Source organism: Gastrolobium bilobum, unplaced genomic scaffold (genome assembly GCF_033153095.1).
Source record: "Gastrolobium bilobum isolate Gb01-03AN ecotype WA unplaced genomic scaffold, APGP_CSIRO_Gbil_v1 utg5060, whole genome shotgun sequence".
NCBI lineage: Eukaryota > Viridiplantae > Streptophyta > Magnoliopsida > Fabales > Fabaceae > Gastrolobium > Gastrolobium bilobum.
This window is the reverse complement of record NW_026899124.1, coordinates 404,384-424,593: the sequence shown is the minus strand read 5'-3', so window position 1 is coordinate 424,593 and position 20,210 is coordinate 404,384. Positions and strand designations below refer to the sequence as shown.

The 20,210-nt window shown below is 36.0% G+C and overlaps 1 protein-coding gene across 1 annotated transcript; it reads left to right on the top strand.

Annotated features, from left to right (window-relative positions):
• Positions 1–2,137: 2,137 nt before the first annotated feature.
• On the top strand, positions 2,138–19,831 carry LOC133287501 (ER lumen protein-retaining receptor-like). The gene is made up of 6 exons (XM_061485132.1): positions 2,138–2,363; positions 7,744–7,943; positions 18,701–18,841; positions 18,918–18,998; positions 19,433–19,560; positions 19,792–19,831. The coding sequence occupies exons 1-6, from the start codon at positions 2,138–2,140 to the stop codon at positions 19,829–19,831; spliced, it is 816 nt and encodes a 271-aa protein (XP_061341116.1).
• Positions 19,832–20,210: the final 379 nt, after the last annotated feature.

The following is a 20,210-nucleotide window of genomic DNA, read 5'->3' as shown; positions in this document are numbered from 1 at the left end:
CCTCCCGCTTTCTCCGAACCGGGCTTGATGCCGTGATGCATGCACTATCCTTTTACTCGAACCCGGATTGGATCCGTCTTCAACTTTATGTCGTATTTATATTTATCTCAGATTGCATCTCGCCATTTCCATCTTCATTTTATCTCCGATTGATATCTCGGATCTTTAATCAACCATTTTTATCCCGGAGGGTCAGTCTCTATTTAACAACCATTTATATCCCGGAAGATCGATCTTTATTTTTATCTTTATCTCGGATATAATTGCAACCCTGTTGTAAGGATTGCAATCCGTTTTTATTTTATATTTATATTTATATTTTCGTAATATGGAAAGAATGTTGTGCAAAAGTAAATTCTTTTTGTAGAATAAATAAATAGTATAGAGGCTGTGTCAAGGAATCGCATTTGCGATTCCTAGCAACCAAAAATATTCATCGGCACGGAATATACTGAAGACTTATTATATAGAAGCCAAAGAGACCTCACGTAAATGCACCACTAGGTTAGCCTAGTGGTGTGGGGTGTGTGTGTTAGGAATGTGTGTAGTGTAGGGTGTTGTGTTCAATTCCTTGTAACCTCCAAAAAAAAAAAAGAGACCTCACGTAAATAAATATTTTTCTACCGTTTGTAACACCTTGCAATTAATCTTAAAGGACATTCTATTATTATTATTATTATTATTATTATTATTATTATTATTATTATCATCATCATTAGTGGCGGAGCCGCATATACTTTGGGTGTGGCCTCGACCCGGACTAAATTTTAACAAATTATATTTATTATATATAATTATATAATTAATTATAATTTGGCTCGGATTAAAATTAGAATTTGGCCCGCGCTATAATTTGTAATTTAGTCCTATCTAAAACTTAATATATTTTGGGTGAAAGATTTGGGTAAGTTGTATTAGGTTATATGTTCAATTTTCACTTGTGTAAAAAAAAAAATATTTTTAGTAAAATTAAAAAAAAATTAATAAAATTATAACTCTTCTTGGTGCTGCTTGCTTAAGTGCTCTGTATTTAACATAATTTAAATATATTATGATATAAACTAACTAAAATTAAAAAAAAATACACATATAATTTTTTGGCTCGGGCTCAAATTGGAGCCTGGCTCCGCTACTGATCACCATTATTATTATTATTATTATTATAAATGAACCAGATTTTATTTGTAATTATTTAAAGAAAATATTAAAATCTTTTATTTTTCATATATGAAATATTGTTTGTTTTCATTGATACAGAAATTTTATGTTGATTCGTTAAAAGGATTAACATTACTCTTGTAATCTGCCAACCCCGAAATTTCAAACCATAAAAGTGATGCATTTTAAACTTTTCCCTCTCTGGTGAAGTGAATAGAATCTCCTCAATCAAATTCTACTCAAAAATTAAAATTGCAACATTAAAACCAATCCCTAGAAAATAATAAGTATATCCTATGTAGGGGAAAGTCTGAAGAATAAATATTTGATACCATAAAAATTTCTTACCTATAAAACATGACATCATTTTTTTATAAATTAAATTTTTTTCTTTAAACGGGTATCACATCTTATCAACTGTTCAAATTTTATCTCAATTCTTTTCTTGAATATCAGTCGTTTTATTGAATTACTGACTATTTGATGAATATTCGTTTAGATGAATAATCATTGAAGTTCATTGAATAAAAATCAATAAATAAAAAATATTTGATGTGGCTTTAAAAAATAAATAAATAAATAAAGATAGGAAAGAAAGTCAACGCCTTCAAACATGATATCTTCAGGTCTTTGATGTGGCTTTAATAAATAAATAAATAGTATTTTTCTACCAAAACATTACCAACATCGGGATTGTCCTTATTTGCCTTTTACACCTTTCCGTAACTGTCTCCGTGTCGGTGGTCAACACAAGAAATTTATTGCCACATAATAATATTATATGACAACATCCACTGCATGCTCTTTTAGTGTCTCCATAAAACGGCTCTTACTTCAGTATCTGTCATTCTCTAATCTCTGCCGTTACTCACTCCATCTAAGCCACTCTAAAACAAACTGTGTCTCTGTGAATACACATACATACACAAAACAATTAGAGCATACCCATATTTTGGTTATTGAATTTGTGCTATATACAATGGGAAAAAAAAGGGGTTCCCCAATGAACGTTGTGTTTGGATGGTTGAGGAATCTATCTATGAAAGTGAAGATCATTTTGGGGGCATTGCTTGCTGTTTGTGCTTTTGCGGCTCTAAAGTCTATTGTCAAAGAACACCACTATTTGTTCATAGCCTCTGAAGCAATTCATCTTGCTGGGATTATTGCCCTCATATACAAGCTCTTTGCCCAGAAGACCTGCTCTGGTACATTTTGTTTTTCGATGAGTAATTGGAAATTGTCATAATTGCTAATTGCTATGGTTAATTATTCGCAAAAAAATCAAATAATATCATTCATCTTCGGGAATGTGAAAAATATGAGCTCTTAAATTTTAGATTAGGCGAATTAATATCCTCGATGGATTTCTCTCTATAGAATATGTATTTGTGTGGATAAAGTTATAAAGAACCAATTCAACAAAAACTATAAGGTGTTGGGTGAAGATGAAGATCTTTTTTAATGGTTTATATTATTTTCTAAGACATCATCTCTTGAAATATATGGATATTGTATAGGCTCAACTTTTTTTTTGACTTATGGTTATTTAATTTCACAAATGCAAGCAGTGAGCATGGAACTCGTGACCTTATGGTTAGGGATGGCAAAGCGGGCTGGCCCGCCCCGCCCCGCCTGTGAAAGTGGGCAAGAAAACTCAGCCCGCGCCCGCCCCGTTTGGACGGCGGCCCGCCAAGCCCGTCAGATTTTACACTAAAGAAAGAAAAAAAAAATTAAAAAATTCAGCCCGGGCAAGCTAGCGGGCGGCGGGTTTGGAAACTCAGCCTGCCCCGTTTGGCGGGCGGGGCGGGGCGGCCCGGCCCGGCCCGGCTGGCTGAGCCCGTTTTGCCATCCCCACTTATGGTTACTAAAACTCTGATACCATATAAAGAACTAATTTAATCCAAAACCTTAATATGTTGGTTAAAAGTTTTTTTATTAGTTTATATTATTCTCTAATACACTTCTTTCCGAAATATATTTTTTCTTTCTTGGTCGATTTGGATTCTGGAATGACACTATTTTGGCATTGTTTGCTGGTTATAAGCAGTGAGTGCAGAGCTCTAAGTAGTTGTAGTTCTTTCTTGGTGAGGAATTACAACCCCTTCTCTCTCTTGTAACCAAGCATTTTGTGTCATAACTCTATGCTTGAGTAACCGTGGGAAACAATAGCCTTTCTTATGAGTATTCTTTCTTTAATGATGCACAAGGAAACGTCTTTCTTTCCTTGGGCGATGACCATATTCGGATATTCCCCCTTTGGCAGGTTTTCATTTGACCATACAAAAGTAATTCACCAAGTCAGCGTCATCTAGCTTCTCAATTGAGATAAGGTTGAGAGTTGAGACGCATAAGAACATGGCTCACCTCCTTCAATACTAACCTATATCCCTTGTCGATAAGTAAAGTTATTCACCTACTTACGACAATTTTGTTGGTGATACGGTTTCCCATATTGTACCAAAATTGCAACATTGTTAGGTTGAAAAAAAACACCCTTTATATTGAGTAACATGGAGGAATGCACATGAGTCAACGATTCACAAATAATTATTACAGGCAACGTTGAGATAGTTGTCTTTTTCAATTACAAAGACATCATCATCTTCACTTGTTGTGGTGGCCGTAATGCTCTTTTCCTTTTCTTTGGGTCTATTTGGTCTGGCTTGACATGGTCGGCCTTCTATTTTCTCTTTTAAGGATTCTATAATCAAGTTTCCTCCACCAAACTTTTTACAATAGTAAGTTACTTAGGAGCAAGATTTAGGCTGCCCTGAAAACTTGTCATAATTGCCCGGACATGCCTCATTCTTTTCTCATAGCCTCTTTATTTAATACGCTATCGACTACTTTATCTATGGCGAGCTAATTTCTTTCTGAGGCCGAATTACTTAAAGTAACCACCATTATGTCCTAAATTTTTGTTGAAGAATTAAGGAGTAGAAGAGTTTGCAACTAATCAACAATCTTTATCTCAACCTTGTCATTTGATTCACGAGCTTCTTAAAAGTGATCAAGTGCTCGATCATACTTAAACCATCCTTATACTCTTTGCTTCACCAATTGTTGCACTAGGTGAGTGTTATTACAAGGCGTCTCCTTTTGAAACATTGACTCTAGCTTCATCCATAATTCGTAAGTATTGGTATATTTGGACACATGCTCGAATAAACTTTTATTGATATATTTGTAGATCATGGCAACCGCCTTATAATTTAAGAGTTCCCACTATTTATCGCTTTTTTCCGTGGGCTTCTCTATATTCGTGATTGGCTCATACAACTTCTTGCAATATAGATGGTCCTTAATCTTACGCATTCAATAGGAATAGTTCTCCAAAGTGTGTTTGAACTTTGAACATATCATGATCATGGATGACAATAGTCTCCATCTTATTAGGATATATAAATTTGTGTTTAGAATGAGGGTATACTTAAAAATAATTATAGGAATTCCAAAAAGTTGACATACATCTTGAAAACAGTTCCTTCTGGGAGTTTTTTTTTTTTTTTTCATTATATACCAAAGTTCTTTTTATGATAAGAACTTTTGTAAAATTATGGTTATAAGAAAAAAAGTAGCTAAAAATAAGAGCTCTTAAACAGGTACTAAGTCACACAATGCCTTTAAACCTCGCTTTAACACAATGCCTTCAAACAGTGAACCATTTTCCCTGTGTGATTAAGATAGGAAAGAGAATATACAAATATGAGGACAATGACACAAATTTTTACATGACAAATTGATACATATGGGTAATTAGTATGTTATTAGGCAAGTAAGGGAAATTAGGGAGTGACTTGGAAGGTTGTTATAGCTGATTTAGTTGTTTTAGTTGATAGGTAATAGGATTTTATTGTTAGATTCAATATGTAAGTGTGTGATGCAAAATGTGTATTTGTCTGTTGAGCATTTTTCTGTTTTAAGAGGGAGAATATGGCTATATAAGACTCTGTAATTTCTCTTTCAAAATTGACAAAGAAGTGTTTTGTGGAGAGAAAAAAAAATCTCAACAGACAAATACACATTTTGTATCCCACACTCACATACAGAATCTAACAATAAAATCCTATTACCGATCAGCTATAACAACCAAATCAGCTATAACAATCTTCCAAGTCACTCTCTAATTTTTCTTACTTTCTTAATAACATACTAATTACCCATATCTAGCACAAATCCCTAAAAAAAGAAGGGAAAATCACAAGACTGAATGTTAAAATCCTGTGTTATTGTAATGGTAGGATTATAATAGTGTTTTCCTTTCTTGTATTACACTATATGATTGCACTTAACACCTCACCCACAAATAAAATGGATTATAAAAATATTCTTTCACCAAATTTGATGGATCACCCCCTCCGTTTTGTGGATGATGATAATCTCTTAAACTCTTGATTCAATGAAAGCTCTCTTTCTCTTACTTGTGGACTGTGCATGCCTTAACCCATCTCTTCTTTCCCTATTTTTATATTTCCAAAGAGACCTCACTTTCCTGATCTAGAATATTCACCAATTAATTAATAAAATCTACAACCTTGACAAGTATATTTCATTGTATAGAGCCTTGAGAAAAAAACAATTTCCCATGCATGAAAACTTGTACCGTGCATTGTTCCAAGGTTGCAGTGGCATTATGTAGTCAACAAAGTTTTAATGCTTAGTCTCAAATAATTATGGAGAAACCCATCATTCTTCATATTCTGTTAGGGTCTGTTTGGAACATTTGATAAAGAAAATAAAATAGGATAACTTATCATATCCTATTTTTATCTCTTGTTTGGTGGGTCAACAGAATATGATTAGTTTATCCTATTGTCTCATTTTATCATATCTAATACATGATTTCTTATCGCATCGCAACTAGTTCGATTCGGGGCAGGTCTTAGTGTAACTCCTGGCAACTTGCAAGGATCAACGACTGTCCCCACACATTAACACGAGACTTTTCAGCGTGCTTTGTCCTCACTCGCACACTTCCTAGGAAAACTTCCCAAGAGATCACCCATCCCAAAATTGTCCCAAGTCAAGCGCGCTTAACTATGGAGTTCTTCCGTTTCGAGCTACCGAAAAGTATATGCATCTTGTTAGTATAGATAGTACCAATTAATTCTTATAGGTTATTCTCAACTGTACCGTCCCATACCAGCACAGTCTCTGGAATCCCTCTTTTTCGGGTGTTGATTCGATTCATTCATGTACCCTCGTCGTTGGAAGCCTGTCAGAAGCCGCTCCTTGTCCATGCCTTTTTGCACCAGCGATCACTCTCTTCCCTTGTTAGCGCCCGGGATGTTACATGCCCACCAGCTTTTGCCTGGTTCGTCCTCGAACCATACCGTACTGGAAGAGAGACCCTGCTCTGATACCACTTGTAACGCCTGGCAACTTGCAAGGATCAACGACTGTCCCCACACACTAACACGAGACTTTTCAGCGTGTTTTTTCCTCACTCGCACACTTTTCAAGTAAACTTCCCATGAGGTCACCCATTCCAAAATTGCCCCAAGTCAAGCACGCTTGACTATGGAGTTCTTCTATTCCGGGCTACCGAAAAATAGATGCATCTTGTTAGTATAGGTATTACAAATTAATTCTTATAAGTTATTCTTAACTGTACCGTCGCATACCAGCACAGTCTCTGGAATTCCTCTCTTTCGAATGTTGATTCGATTCATTCATGTACCCCGTCGCTGGAAGCCTGCCAGGAGCCGCTCCTTGTCAATGTCATTTCGCACCGGCGATCACTCCACGCCCTCGTCAGTGTCCAAGATGTTACAGTCGGGATTAAGGCTTTAAACCCTCTCAAAGATGAGACTGGAGAAAATCGAACACATGCTCTCACCCTCACCTACTCGGTTCCCAAACGCCAATTAAGCTAGTATCATTTGGTATTCACTAGCTTAACTAGTAGCAATAGTTTGTAGCTTATAACTTTCAAGGTATCATAAAAGTACTTGAAGTCCCAGGCTCGAGAGGATACATGTTCAACAAATAATAAAGGGGAGAGTTAGAGTTGATCCTACAGAAAAAGCACCGAGTTTAGTAATGTGAAGATAGTTTTAAAGGTTATATTTATCTCATTCAATTATTTGTAGGTCCCTCTTATAATTTTGTTTCACTAACATAAGATACCTATCTCCAACAACATAAGAAAAACATTTCCCTAGTTTTAATCATGACTTTGTAAAATATATGAATTAAGAAATCCCCTTGTTATTTCTAATATCTTGTGACTCGATCAGAAAAACTTTATATCTTAGAGTGAAAACCACATGTTAAAAAATAATGCAGGCCTGACCACATATTATTCAAGTAAATTTAAGTATTAATAGTGTAAAACCTTTTGTCATCAATATATGTTGTGAAATATGTGCATGATGAATTTAGTGTTCACTAAGATTGCTCTTTGGCTCCCGTACTCAATGTATGAAATGGCAACTTATCATAAATAATATTACAATAACTATAGCATTGTGAACTAGCCATTATTTCGAGTAATATAGATATTTATATGAATTGAAGTATTCTAACTTTTTAAGTGCATACTATAGTAGAGTCTAAAGAAAAACTTTATATTGCCATTTTCAGGTTTATCACTTAAGACCCAAGAGCTCACTGCTTTATTCTTAATAGCAAGATTAATTTGTAGCACCTTCATAGAGGGTTACATCATCACCGTGCTAGATCTTATATCTTTTTTATCAACATTACTTGTTATATGGATGATAAGATACAAGTTGAAGTCATCCTATATCAAAGAGCTTGACAACCTACGACTATCCATTGTGGTAAGTACAATTAATTATGCACTTTGTTATTTAATTTTAGAGCATAACTTGAATCTTTGTCATTTATGTTTACTCTGCATTCTTGAAGGATGCAGTAGCTATAGTATTTATATAGATCGAGAGACAAGAGGCATCGGGACCATTTTGCAGTAGAACAAGAATATTCCGTTAAAAGCCTTTTATCATTTTGTGCTTTTCTTTCTCTTGAAAAATATCTAGTTCTACTTTTGTCTTTGTGTTCTTTTGCTGACTACATAATGAGTGGATAAGACATTCCAAAATGCTCTAGAACTGAATGCAGAGATACATACTGAAGAGAGTCTTTGTTATATTCACGTGTATTCTGAAGAGACCTTTTCCTTATCCACGTGCACTGTATATAGTTTGTTAGCGAGTCGGTTCTGAATTTGTTACTCGGCTACTTTTTATTAGTACTCAATATAAGTTATCTTTTCTGATTTTCTTTTTCTCACTTGATTTAGACTACTATATTAGCTGAGGTAGCTGTTCAAGTAATGTCACTAATCGATTCATTTCTCTCTTTTCTGAAATATGAAGTTCAAGTTTATACTTCATTCTCTCTCGTATTCTATTTTGGTATCAAAGCTCTTCACGGAGCTCTGATATTCGCCTTCGTTTTCTTTGATTTTCTTATGATCTGTTCTTCCATTTGAGATAGTTGTTTTTCCTTTCCTTCGAGATCTTGATTAATAACGGCAAAATAGAGTTCTGTACATGCAATGGAGCCTGTAACTAGGGTGAAAGTGGACGGGGTTGGGCCAAGCTTTGCCCTGAAAAGCCCAAGCCTATGCCAAAAAATTTCAGTTTGGCCTTGCCCAAGCCTATTATGAGTCTAACTGTTAGCCTGACTTGGCCCGTTTATAAAAAAGCAAATGGCTGGCCTAGCCCGTTAGCCTGATAATTTTTAACTTCCAAGCAGAACCATGAATCAACTTTACAAAATACTCAAATTCTATTGCTAAACCAAAAATCATAATTTCAACGTCCAAACAGAATCATGAATCACAACAAAACTCATACAATCTGCCTTTAAGTCATTTTCAAAAACAAAATGCTCAAACTAAATAACATATATTTCATCAGATCTAACAAACAAATCCATATTACGTAAATTAAAATAACTCCATGAATCCAACAAACACATCATGATGCTTGTAGTAAGTATAACCTCTCCCAAAAACCTTTTAACATATTCATATACATAATCTAACATCTTGAGATGTTGATTCCTCCTATATAAGAAATAAAGTCAGATTTTTATTAAAATATAATCGAATATAATTAAGTTATAAATAATTGCAATTGATTAAATTTATATCTTTTGTTTTTTTCTTCAAGGCATACTTATTCTATTTTATTTTATTTAAAATAAATAGTACAATATATAGGCCGACCTGTAGGCTTATAGGCCAGACCTTGTGAAAGTGGGCCTACGGCCTTTTTATTAAACAGGCTTTTTCAATGCCCAAGCCCAGCCTATTTTACGAAATATACTAGGTCAGGTCTGGCCTGACGTAGGCCGAGCCGTAGGCCCCTGTAGGCCGGGACGACCCAGTTTCACCCCTACTTGTAACTGATGCTACTCTTGTTAATGACGATTCTTCATGAACATGCAATGGAATGAAAGGAACCAGTGCAAGCTAGATCGATCTACTAGATCCAGGAAGTACTTATTTTCTTCATCCGAGTGAAAATCCATAACTCGTGTTGGTTTCCACTCCCATGAATGGGAAAAATTATCACGGCTGGGCAAGGGCAATTATGGCCTTAGTCTCAAAGAACAAATTGTCGTTTGTGAATGGGAAGATCTTGGCTCCAGATGCGTCAGATCCTTGTTTTCCAAGTTGGGAGATATGCAATACCATGGTGCTGTCATGGTTGCATCGATCAATCACAAGCTCCATCTCTCAATCGATATTGTGGATGGAGAGAGCATATGACGTGTGGAGAGATTTAAAGGAGAGATTCTCGCAATCTGATATATTCAGAATATCAGATCTGCAAGATGACATATATCGCATGCATCAAGGAGATAGTTCAATCTCAGATTATTTCACTCAGCTTAAAATCCTTTGGGATGAGTTGGAAGCATTGCAACCAACACCTACATGCAAATGTGTTCATCCGTGTTGTTCTATTGCATTGGAGGTAAAGAACATTAGAGGAAGGGATTATTCCATTAGGTTCCTTAAAGGCCTCAATGAACAGTTTTCTCATGTGAGATCCCGGATCATGCTTATGGATCCACTCCCTTCAATTAATCGAGTTTTTTCTCTTGTTGTTCAACAAGAGAGACAACTACAGATGGAAGTTGTTATCCCTAATCAAGATGCCTCAAAGGTATTCGTGAATTCTACTAAACGAGTTCTTGATAGGGGACATTTGCAACTTTGTGGCAGAGGATGTGGTTTCTCTGGTGGACGTGGCAGAGTATCAAGACTTTGCATTTATTATGGCAAGACCAGCCACACTGTGGAAACATGCTTTGAAAAGCATGGATATCCACCTGGTTACAAGCAAAGAAATATTGGACACAAGGCTAATGCAGCTACGAGTGAAACTTCTGATCAGATTGGTGACACTGCAAAGGTTGAGACGAAAGAGAACTTTACCAAAAACCAGTATTAGACTATAATGGAGATGATTCAACAGTCATTGCAGTTACAACAAAACCAGGCTCTGATATCCACGTGAAGAGAGTCTTTGTTATATCCACGTGTATTCTGAAGAGGCCTTTTCCTTATCCACGTGTATTGTATATAGTTTGTTAGTGAGTCAGTTCTGAATTTGTTAGTCGGTTATTTTTTATTAGTACTGCATATAAGTTAGCTTTTGTGGTTTTCTTTTTCTCACTTGATTCAGACTACTATATTAGCTGAGGTAGCTGTTCAAGTAATGTAACTAATCGATTCATTTCTCTCTTTTCTGAAATATGAAATTCATGTTTATACTTCATTCTCTCTCGTATTCTATTACGGTGTCAGAGCCTGGTTTTGTTGTAACTACAATGACTGTTGAATCATTTCCATTATAGTCTGATACTGGTTTTTGGTGAAGTTCTCTTTCGTTTCAACCTGTGCAGTGTCACTAATCTGATCAGAAGTTTCACTCATAGCTGCATTAGCTCCAACATTTCTTTGCTTGTAACTAGGTGGATATCAATGCTTTTCGAAGCATGTTTTCACAGTGTGGTTAGTCTTGCCACGATAAGTGCAAAGTCTTGATACTCTGCCACGTCCACCAGAGAAACCACGTCCTCTGCCACGAAGTTGCAAATATCCCCTATCAAGAACTCGATCAGTAGAATTCATGAGTACATTTGAGGCATCTTGATTAGGGATAACAGCTTCCATATGTAGTTGTCTCTCTTGTTGAACAGTAAGAGAAAAAACTCGATTAATTGAAGGGAGTGGATCCATAAGCATGATCTGGGATCTCAAATGAGAAAACTGTTCATTGAGGCCTTTAAGTAACCTAATGGAATAATCCCTTTCTCTAATGTTCTTTACCTTCAATGCAATAGAACAACACGGATGCACACATTTGCATGTAGGTGTTGGTTGCAATGCTTCCAACACATTCCAAAGGATTTTAAGCTGAGTGAAATAATCTGAGATTGAACTATCTCCTTGATGCATTCGATATATGTCATCTTGCAGATCTGATATTCTGAATTTCCTTATCCACATGTAGGAAATGAAGCTAGCTCTTCCTTTGATGATGATTTTTCACAGCAACACACACATGAGATACAAGGTTCTACTGTAAATGCACCACCCACCACAGTAAATGATATTGGTGCTGACTTTCACTGTCATGATGTTCCTGATTCCAATCAAATACTCAGACGTTCATCACGGGTAAGACCACCACCCAAGCATTTATCAGATTTTTATTGTAATCTTTCTACCACTAATATTGCACCTAATGCTTCCATTGCTCATCCTTTGTCTTCTGTGATGTCTTACAAAAACTGTTCATTGGAGTACACATCATTCTGTCATAACATTAGTTCATTTGTTGAGCCAACCACTTACAAACAAGAAGCATAGTTTCCAGAATGGGTAACTGCTATGAATGAAGAGATAGAGGCCTTGAACACCAACAACACATGGGAATTAACTGATCTGCCAAAGGGTAAGCATCCAATTGGGTCCAAATGGGTCTATAAAATTAAACATAACCCAGATGGCACCATAGCTCGCTACAAAGCTCGATTAGTAGCAAAAGGATACAACCAGATGGAAGGCGTGGACTACTTTGAGAATTTTTCACCAGTTGCAAAGTTTACTACAATCAGATTGTTGTTTGCCATTGCCACAACACATAATTGGTTCCTTGAGCAACTGGACTATAACAATGCATTCTTGCACGGTGACTTGTCCGAGGAGGTCTATATGACCTTCCAGAAGGGGTTTTCCATTGATGATGCTCAGAAAGTGTGTAAATTGAAGAAGTCACTATATGGGCTCAAACAAGCCAGTAGACAATGGAATACTAGATTATCCACTAAACTTTGCTCCCTCGGATACACTCAGCCTTCCTCTGATCATTCACTTTTCACCAAGGCCAGTGGAGAGTCTTTCACTACTCTTCTTGTTTATGTTGACAATATGGTCTTGGCAGGAAGTGATATGGATGAAATAAGGTTGGTTAAAAGTCACTTGGATAATCTATTCAAAATAAAAGACCTTGGTCCATTAAGGTTCTTTCTTGGGTTTGAAGTGGCACGTTCCAGTCGTGGTTTAATACTTAACCAGCGAAAGTATGTTCTTGAGTTACTTAATGACAGTGGTCTAAGTGGTGCAAAACCAATTTCAACTCCTATGGAGGCTGGCCTTTGTCTTCGTCAAAATGAGGGTGTTGTTTTTCCAGAACCAGCAAAATACCGTCGTTTAGTGGGACGACTTCTTTACCTTACTAATACGCGCCCAGATATAGCTTTTGCAGTCCAACAATTGAGCCAGTTTGTGGCAAATCCTATGCAAGCTCATTTTGAGGCAGCTTGTCGTGTTCTTAAAGACTTGAAAGGTTCACCAGCTAAGGGATTCTTTTTCCCTTCAGACAACACACTGACAATATGAGGCTTTGCTGATGCAGATTGGGCAACATGCCCAGATACCAGACACTCCACTACTTGCTTTTGCATCTTTTTTGGTTCTTCCTTTGTGTCTTGGAAGTCAAAGAAACAGAGTACAATTAGTCGATCTTCTGCAGAATCAGAATACCATGCACTTGCTACCCTCGTATGTGAGACTCAGAGGCTAGTGTATCTCCTTAAGGATTTGCAAGTCCCATGTTCAGAACCTGTCTTAGTCTATTGTGACAACCAGACTTCAATTCATCTAGCTCATAATCCCTCTTTCCATGAACGTAGCAAGCATATAGAATTGGATTGTCATATTACAAGGGAAAAAGTCTCTAATGGTTTAATCTGTCTTCTCCCTATTTCTACCACTCAACAACTAGCAGACACTTTTACCAAAGCACTATATCCAGCTTATTTCCATGATTTCTTATTCAAGTTGGGGCTTCATGATATTCACCTTCCAACTTGAGGGGGGGGTGAAGAGAGTCTTTGTTATATCCACGTGTATTTTGAAGAGACCTTTTCCTTATCCACGTGTACTGTACATAGTTTGTTAGTGAGTCGGTTCTGAATTTGTTAGTCGGTTACTTTTTATTAGTATTGCATATATATAACACCCCGTGTATACCCGGTTTGTTAACATGTCATCGTATTAAGTCACGCTTAATTAAAAATACGGAATATCTTTTTCTTTTCAATTATGACGTCATTATCCTTACCAAGTTGAATTACTTAATTCATTTCAAAACATTGCCTGCGTGTAAATTGCAAAGGACAGCTAACTGAAATACCTCATTAATTAAATAACTGAAAGTGGGTCTCTAGTCACGGAACTACAACACGTAGACCGGACAGATCCTGATAGTTTGTACAACTCAAATAAACTAAAACATCGTTAAATCAATGTGGCATGGACAATCCCCATGCTCACCAAATACACAACATACTCATCAAGTCTCAATACAAATAGCATGGTAATGGAAAAAGCATAAAACCAAGCAGGTGCATCAGCATAAACAGTAAACATGATAATCAACTAAGCTTCGGCCTCCTGCCGCTAGAAGTCTCGGCCCCTAGGTTACCTGAACCTGAAATAGCACCCCAAACGTGGGATGAGATCTCTAAACAGAAATCTCAGTAAGGCAAGGGGTCCTCAAGGATCTTCCACCACAAGCTCACTTACATGTGCAATATAAGTTCAAAACGGTTTAACAGTATAAGTTCCAAAATAGTGCAATGCAGCAGATAATCATGTCATGTGTGTCAATACTAATGTACTGGCCAGAGAATGCAGGAATACGTCTATTACTCACACTAGTGCAAGACGCCACTTGCACCCACCCACGGTGTCACCGTCTTGTATGACGCCACATACTCAGGCTTACCGTCAAAGTGGAACAACACATACATATTATAAGCAATTACACATAAAGCTCAACAACATTTTCAATTATCAAAGCATGTAAACACAGCATGCATATAAGCTCAACAACATTTTCAATTATCAAAGCATGTAAACACAGCATGCATATAAACTGTTCCCCCATGGGGTATGGTGGAACCACACAATGGCTAAACCGAGGACACGAAAGCTTACCTTGCAAGCTAATTATCCAATGCCAAGAGTCCACACAAACTCAAAGTCCACACACAGCAGAATCACAATTTGTTTTGGACCAGCAATCATATCAACAACCATAGTTCATAAGCACATACATAAAGACAATGTTTCTCTTTACGTTTCATATCTTAAGGCTTCTCACAAAGTCACAAGCCCTTAATCACTTGATTCTGACTTAGTTTAATTATTACAGAAGTCTCACTTCATCAAACTAGGGTCCACCAACCCAAACACAGTTCTGTATGAACAATGCAGCTACTGTTCTTCGAAAACTCAGAATATCCGGATATTCTTCGGGGGCATATCCGGATATCAATATCCGGATATCAATATTCGGATATTGAGAACCCCATACCCGGATATCAATATCCAGATATTTCGCGGCAGAACTCAGATTTTGCATTTCGCGAGATATCAATCCAAAGGTTCGACTTTTATCGACTACAGAAGCTTAAACATGCATTTCTAGGTGTGTTTAACCTTACCCAACCTTAAATTATTATCTTTAGCTCATTACATGCATCAAGGCTTCATTTTTAACTAAGAAAACTCAAGTTCAAGGGTGGTAAGGCTTACCCAAGCTTAAAACAGAGCAAGGAGGTGCTCTTGGAGCTCACCAAACAGTCTCCAAGGTTCAGATTACATAAGGCCACAAATTTGGGATCAAAGCTTGGTCCTTTCTCACCAAAATGGCCTCTTGAAGCTTCAACAACCAAGGAAAAGGTTCCAACACCACAACTCAAGAACTCAGCCCTCTCACACACATAAGACAACAACCAAAACTCAGCAATGATGCACCCTTCCCACTCACAATGATAGTTCACACACTCTCAAGGTGTTTTGATGAAGAAAGTATAAGGAAATGTGGTTTCTTTGGAGGAGAAAGCTATTAGATCTGAAGAAGAAGGGAGGCAGCAGCTCCACATGCAAAAACCCAAGCAGAAATGGCTGAGTATCAGCCTAAGGTTTTGTGCAACTGACTATTTATAGTCCACTTAATTTTAAACGCACAGTATTAGCGCTAATAGCTACGCTTAGCATTTTAATCCCAAACTTAGGATTCTGAAACTACTCAATTTTCTAAGATTTATCATATTTATATTTTATTTTTCGCAGCACCTTTCCAGTACGCGCTTTTCCATAGCCAGTATCAGTTCTGGCATCAGTTCTCATTATTTTAACTTGAAACTTGTTTTACAAGTCCTATATATTATTCTAGGAATATTCATGCACTTATTATAATTTTTCGGGTTACTTAATCGGTACGCATTTATACCGAGTAGCAGAACCGGTATCTGCACTTTTCGTCAGAAAAGCGACTTTCAGCTTTATTAAACACTTACCATAATTATTTAAGCCTTATCATAATTATTAGGGTCAATTATGGAATTATTTCCTAATTTCTCATAATTAATTAATTAACTTCCTTAATTAACGGTGCGAGTTCTTACAATATAAGTTAGCTTTTCTGGTTTGCTTTTTCTCACTTGATTCAGACTACTATATTAGCTGAGGTAGTTGTTCAAGTAATGTAACTAATCGATTCACTCTCTTTTCTGAAATATGAAGCTCAGTAACTAATCGATTCATTTCTCTCTTTTCTGAAATATGAAGCTCAAGTTTATACTTCATTCTCTCTCGTATTCTATTACATACTTGAAGTTTTTCCAACTTATCTTGCATCAACTAGTTTATCAAGTGGCTTCCAATAGTTCCGGCAGCCCAAATGGATGACCCTTACCAGGCTCAATAATCCAACCCACACACAATGCCCCACACATCACCTCTTCCTCTGAGCAAGTAGGTGACTTTTCTCCCTAATCACCAGAACATACGGTGCTGGTATGCAGGATAAATGGCCTTAACACCTTCAGGCATGACAAAGACAGTGGAGGATAGATTGAGTCATCTCATCCAATCTCATCCCCCCTCACCGTATTAAATGTCAAATCTCATCTATAAATATATCCTCTCCATTACGAAAGAAAGTACTGTTCGAATACATTTTATGAGTTGTTACTCTGTTCAATTGAAGAACCTTTTTTACTAGAAAACACTACAACCCCTTCCCATGGTATCTCTTCATAGTATCAAGGAAGCTTCTTAAGGGTCTTGGTTCATACCATTACCATAAGAGCTACCCTATATTAAAATATATTCGGTTCCTCGATCACCAAACAACTCACCATTCTTCTTCCAAATCAAAATTTAGCATTCACGTCTTGTTTGTATGCATGCTTCTCCTAAGTGTGGAACTTCTGGTATGTACCCCAAGGAGATTGTAATTCTGTAACCAAAGAAGAGAAGTTTTCTCCCATATATAAATGACAACCTTCGAAGCTGAGGACTTTATATAACTATATTCAGGTTTTCTCAGCCACCTTTTATAAATATTTAGGAATTTCACTCAAGGATGGGATGATCCTAAGAGTTTTAAAGCATCATAAACCATTATTAAACATGCCAAACATTACGAAAAATGCCTTTCTTGGGCAATGATAGATAAAATGCCTATTAGTATATGTAAATATATATACATTCTTATAATGCCTTTGAAATCATTCAAGAATTATGTTACAGAATCATTGTGGCTATTAGGCAGCTGGGGAAGATCTACAGCATGATCTTGACGTCTATAGATCATCTGATGGTGAAGAGTTGCTGCATATGCCTCAGATACCTGATCAGCTCCTGTGAGTTGTATCTGCACTTTCAAACTTTTTGGCAAGGTTCTATCTTTCAGACTCACATTATAATTTGGAAAGATGGTTAAAACCACACTTCCCGCATGAAGAGTCGTCAACACAGTTCCAATAACAGCATTTTCATAATGAATGAAGCTAGAATCTAGAAGAGCGATTCGAGCTGTAATTGGTAAACATTTCCTTCCATGGAGTGAAAGGAATAATCTTATTGCACCAAAATGAAGTGCAGTATAGCCTTCTTGCCTCCAATGAGTAATTGACTTAGTAGGAATCTCCAGATCTACATACTATATAAACCCCAAATTTTGGGAATAGAAATTCTATTTCAAAATTCCATGAAAATACATATATCATATATTATTGAAGAGATCTCGATATGTAGAAAAAAAGTCCTAAGATTCTCAATTCAATTAGACAAAAAGGTTCATCAACTAATGCATCAAAAACATCTCAATTTCTTGATTCTAATCAACAATATGTATTCTATAATCATGGACACAGAGCTCTAATACCAAATGTAAATTTTTTTAACCTGGATCATGTATATGATTATAAAATACCAAACAATATGAAATTAAAATTGGGATTGTGTGTACCTTGTTGGACCATCATATAGCCGCAGGAAAAAAAGGACAACATGCTAGGATCTTCCTCTCTATGACCTATTCCGAAAGTTGCAACCTCAGTGCGATGGCTCGTAGGATTTAATCCCAATATAAATAGGCTTGAGATGAGACCTAGCCAAATACCCTGAAAAGAGTTTGTGTCCACTAGGTCCACCCATCATAAAAAACCAAGTTCACACTAAAGTATACACTGCTGCTGAACTAGGCCCAATATCAATAGATCACAAAAGCTCAATTTGATATGATTACAATGGACTAATCAAAATAACATAATTGGAATATCTATTAACCCGGTTAATTTTAAAAAACAAAACTAATTAATTAATATCGCCCTCGTAAATAAAATTTTCCAACATTTGTAACTTCCTAACTTTTGACTTTGGAAGTCGTTTTGTAAAACAAAGCTAACTTTGGAAATCTTATAAATTAATGGTTTTGTGAATATAAATTATGCACAGGAGAATTTTGATTAGTAAGTAATAGAGTACTTAATAGGTTTCAAGGAGGCATTCCTAACTCTGGATGGTCATGGACGTCCAAAATGGATCATAACATTTTCATTTTGCCATGCATGTGTACAGAGCTATTTACCAATTTACTATTTAAAAAAATCTTCTATTTACCTATTTACTTATGTGTCCAAAATGGGTTATTGTACCTATTTACAATAACATCTTCTATTAATCGTGGACTAGGTGGTGCCTTGTGCAGTTCTTGCGGTACTAATTCACCCTAATACAAGTCATTCGCGCTTTGCTGGAGTCCTTTGGTCATTCTGTTTATACTTGGAAGCTGTTTCAGTTCTCCCTCAACTTCGTTTTATGCAGAATGCAAAGGTTGGTCCTGAAGACTTTGTTCAAGTAAAATATTTGATATCCTTGTGAGTATATTTTAACTATGGTATGTTTCCAGATGATTGAAACATTTACAGGATATTATGTATTCGCTCTCGGTGCTTCAAGATTCATAGCACTGGCTCTATGGATTATTCTGGTGAGATCAACTCTTGCTTTGGTTTCCTATAATTTCTCATATTTTAAGTTGTAGAAACACACATTGCCAAATAGCCATTGGCATTTCAAATTAAAAAAATATAATATCTATCTGCAAGAATGATTTCATAAAATTTTATTTATGCTGATTTTCTTAATATTTATATATATAACACATATTTGAAAATATCATTGGGGACTACTTATCACAAGAAATTGCACTGTGGTGGTAATTTTGGATGATTCTTTAACTATCAATACATTTGCTTTCTCAATGAATAGTTTGCAATCATGATCTAATCTTCCTCATTGTCAAATATTTGTTTATACAGTTTCTTAATGTTTATTCATAAAATCCTTTTATGTTATGCCATTGGATATTAGGACAGGAACATATTGAACAATGTTAATTTAATATTTTCTATCCTTTTAAAGATTTTTGAGACTCGAGGGCATCATCTATTTTTGGCTGGGAGTGGCTATTTCTGGTTCTTGGCAGCTTTTCTAGCAGAGATGGTTCAATCGTTCATCTTGGCTGATTTCTGTTACTATTACATGAAGAGGTAAGCCAATCTTTTTCCTCTTCTAGAGGTCACTTTTATTTTTTGTTCAGAATTCAGAATTTATATTTCGGGTATAATATTTGCTCTGTAAATAAAAAATTACACAAACATGTTAAAGCCAGAAACTACACAAAGTGGAGGAAAGTCATTGAGGATTGGAAGGGAAAATGTTTTTCTTTTGTGAAATATTTGTGTGAAATACTTATATTTGCTTTGTATTGTTTCTTTCAGCTTCATACACGGGCAACTTTTGAGGAAGATGCCTGTTTAAGGATCTTGAAATTTGCTGATGTAGAATGAGTTGAATAATGAGTTAAGCACAAGTAACTTAGTTTGAGGCTAGTTGTCCTACTATCTAACATGTGATGTAGGCTCTATCCTTTTCTATCATTTGATCCATGTTTATTCTTCGCCGCACATAGACTGGGTTTTAAACATGTAATTCATCTACATTATGGATACATTTCAAAATAGAATATTAATAGAAATACTTCATGCTTTTATCTTTAATCGTTTATCCTTCAAGTTTTATTAGTTTATCTTAGCCATTTTGATTCAAATGAAAGCTTCACCAAGCAATCTGAGGATTGATTCAAGGGATAATATGAGTATTAGAACGGACGATTGCCAAGAGAATATGAGTTAATCTT

Coding starts and splice junctions, on each gene's coding strand:
- LOC133287501 (XM_061485132.1), top strand. CDS start 2,138: ATGGGAAAAAAAAGGGGTTCCCCAATGAACGTTGTGTTTGGATGGTTG. Junction 18,842..18,917: donor GTTTTATGCAGAATGCAAAG/GTTGGTCCTGAA, acceptor GTATGTTTCCAG/ATGATTGAAACATTTACAGG. Junction 19,561..19,791: donor TGTTACTATTACATGAAGAG/GTAAGCCAATCT, acceptor TGTTTCTTTCAG/CTTCATACACGGGCAACTTT.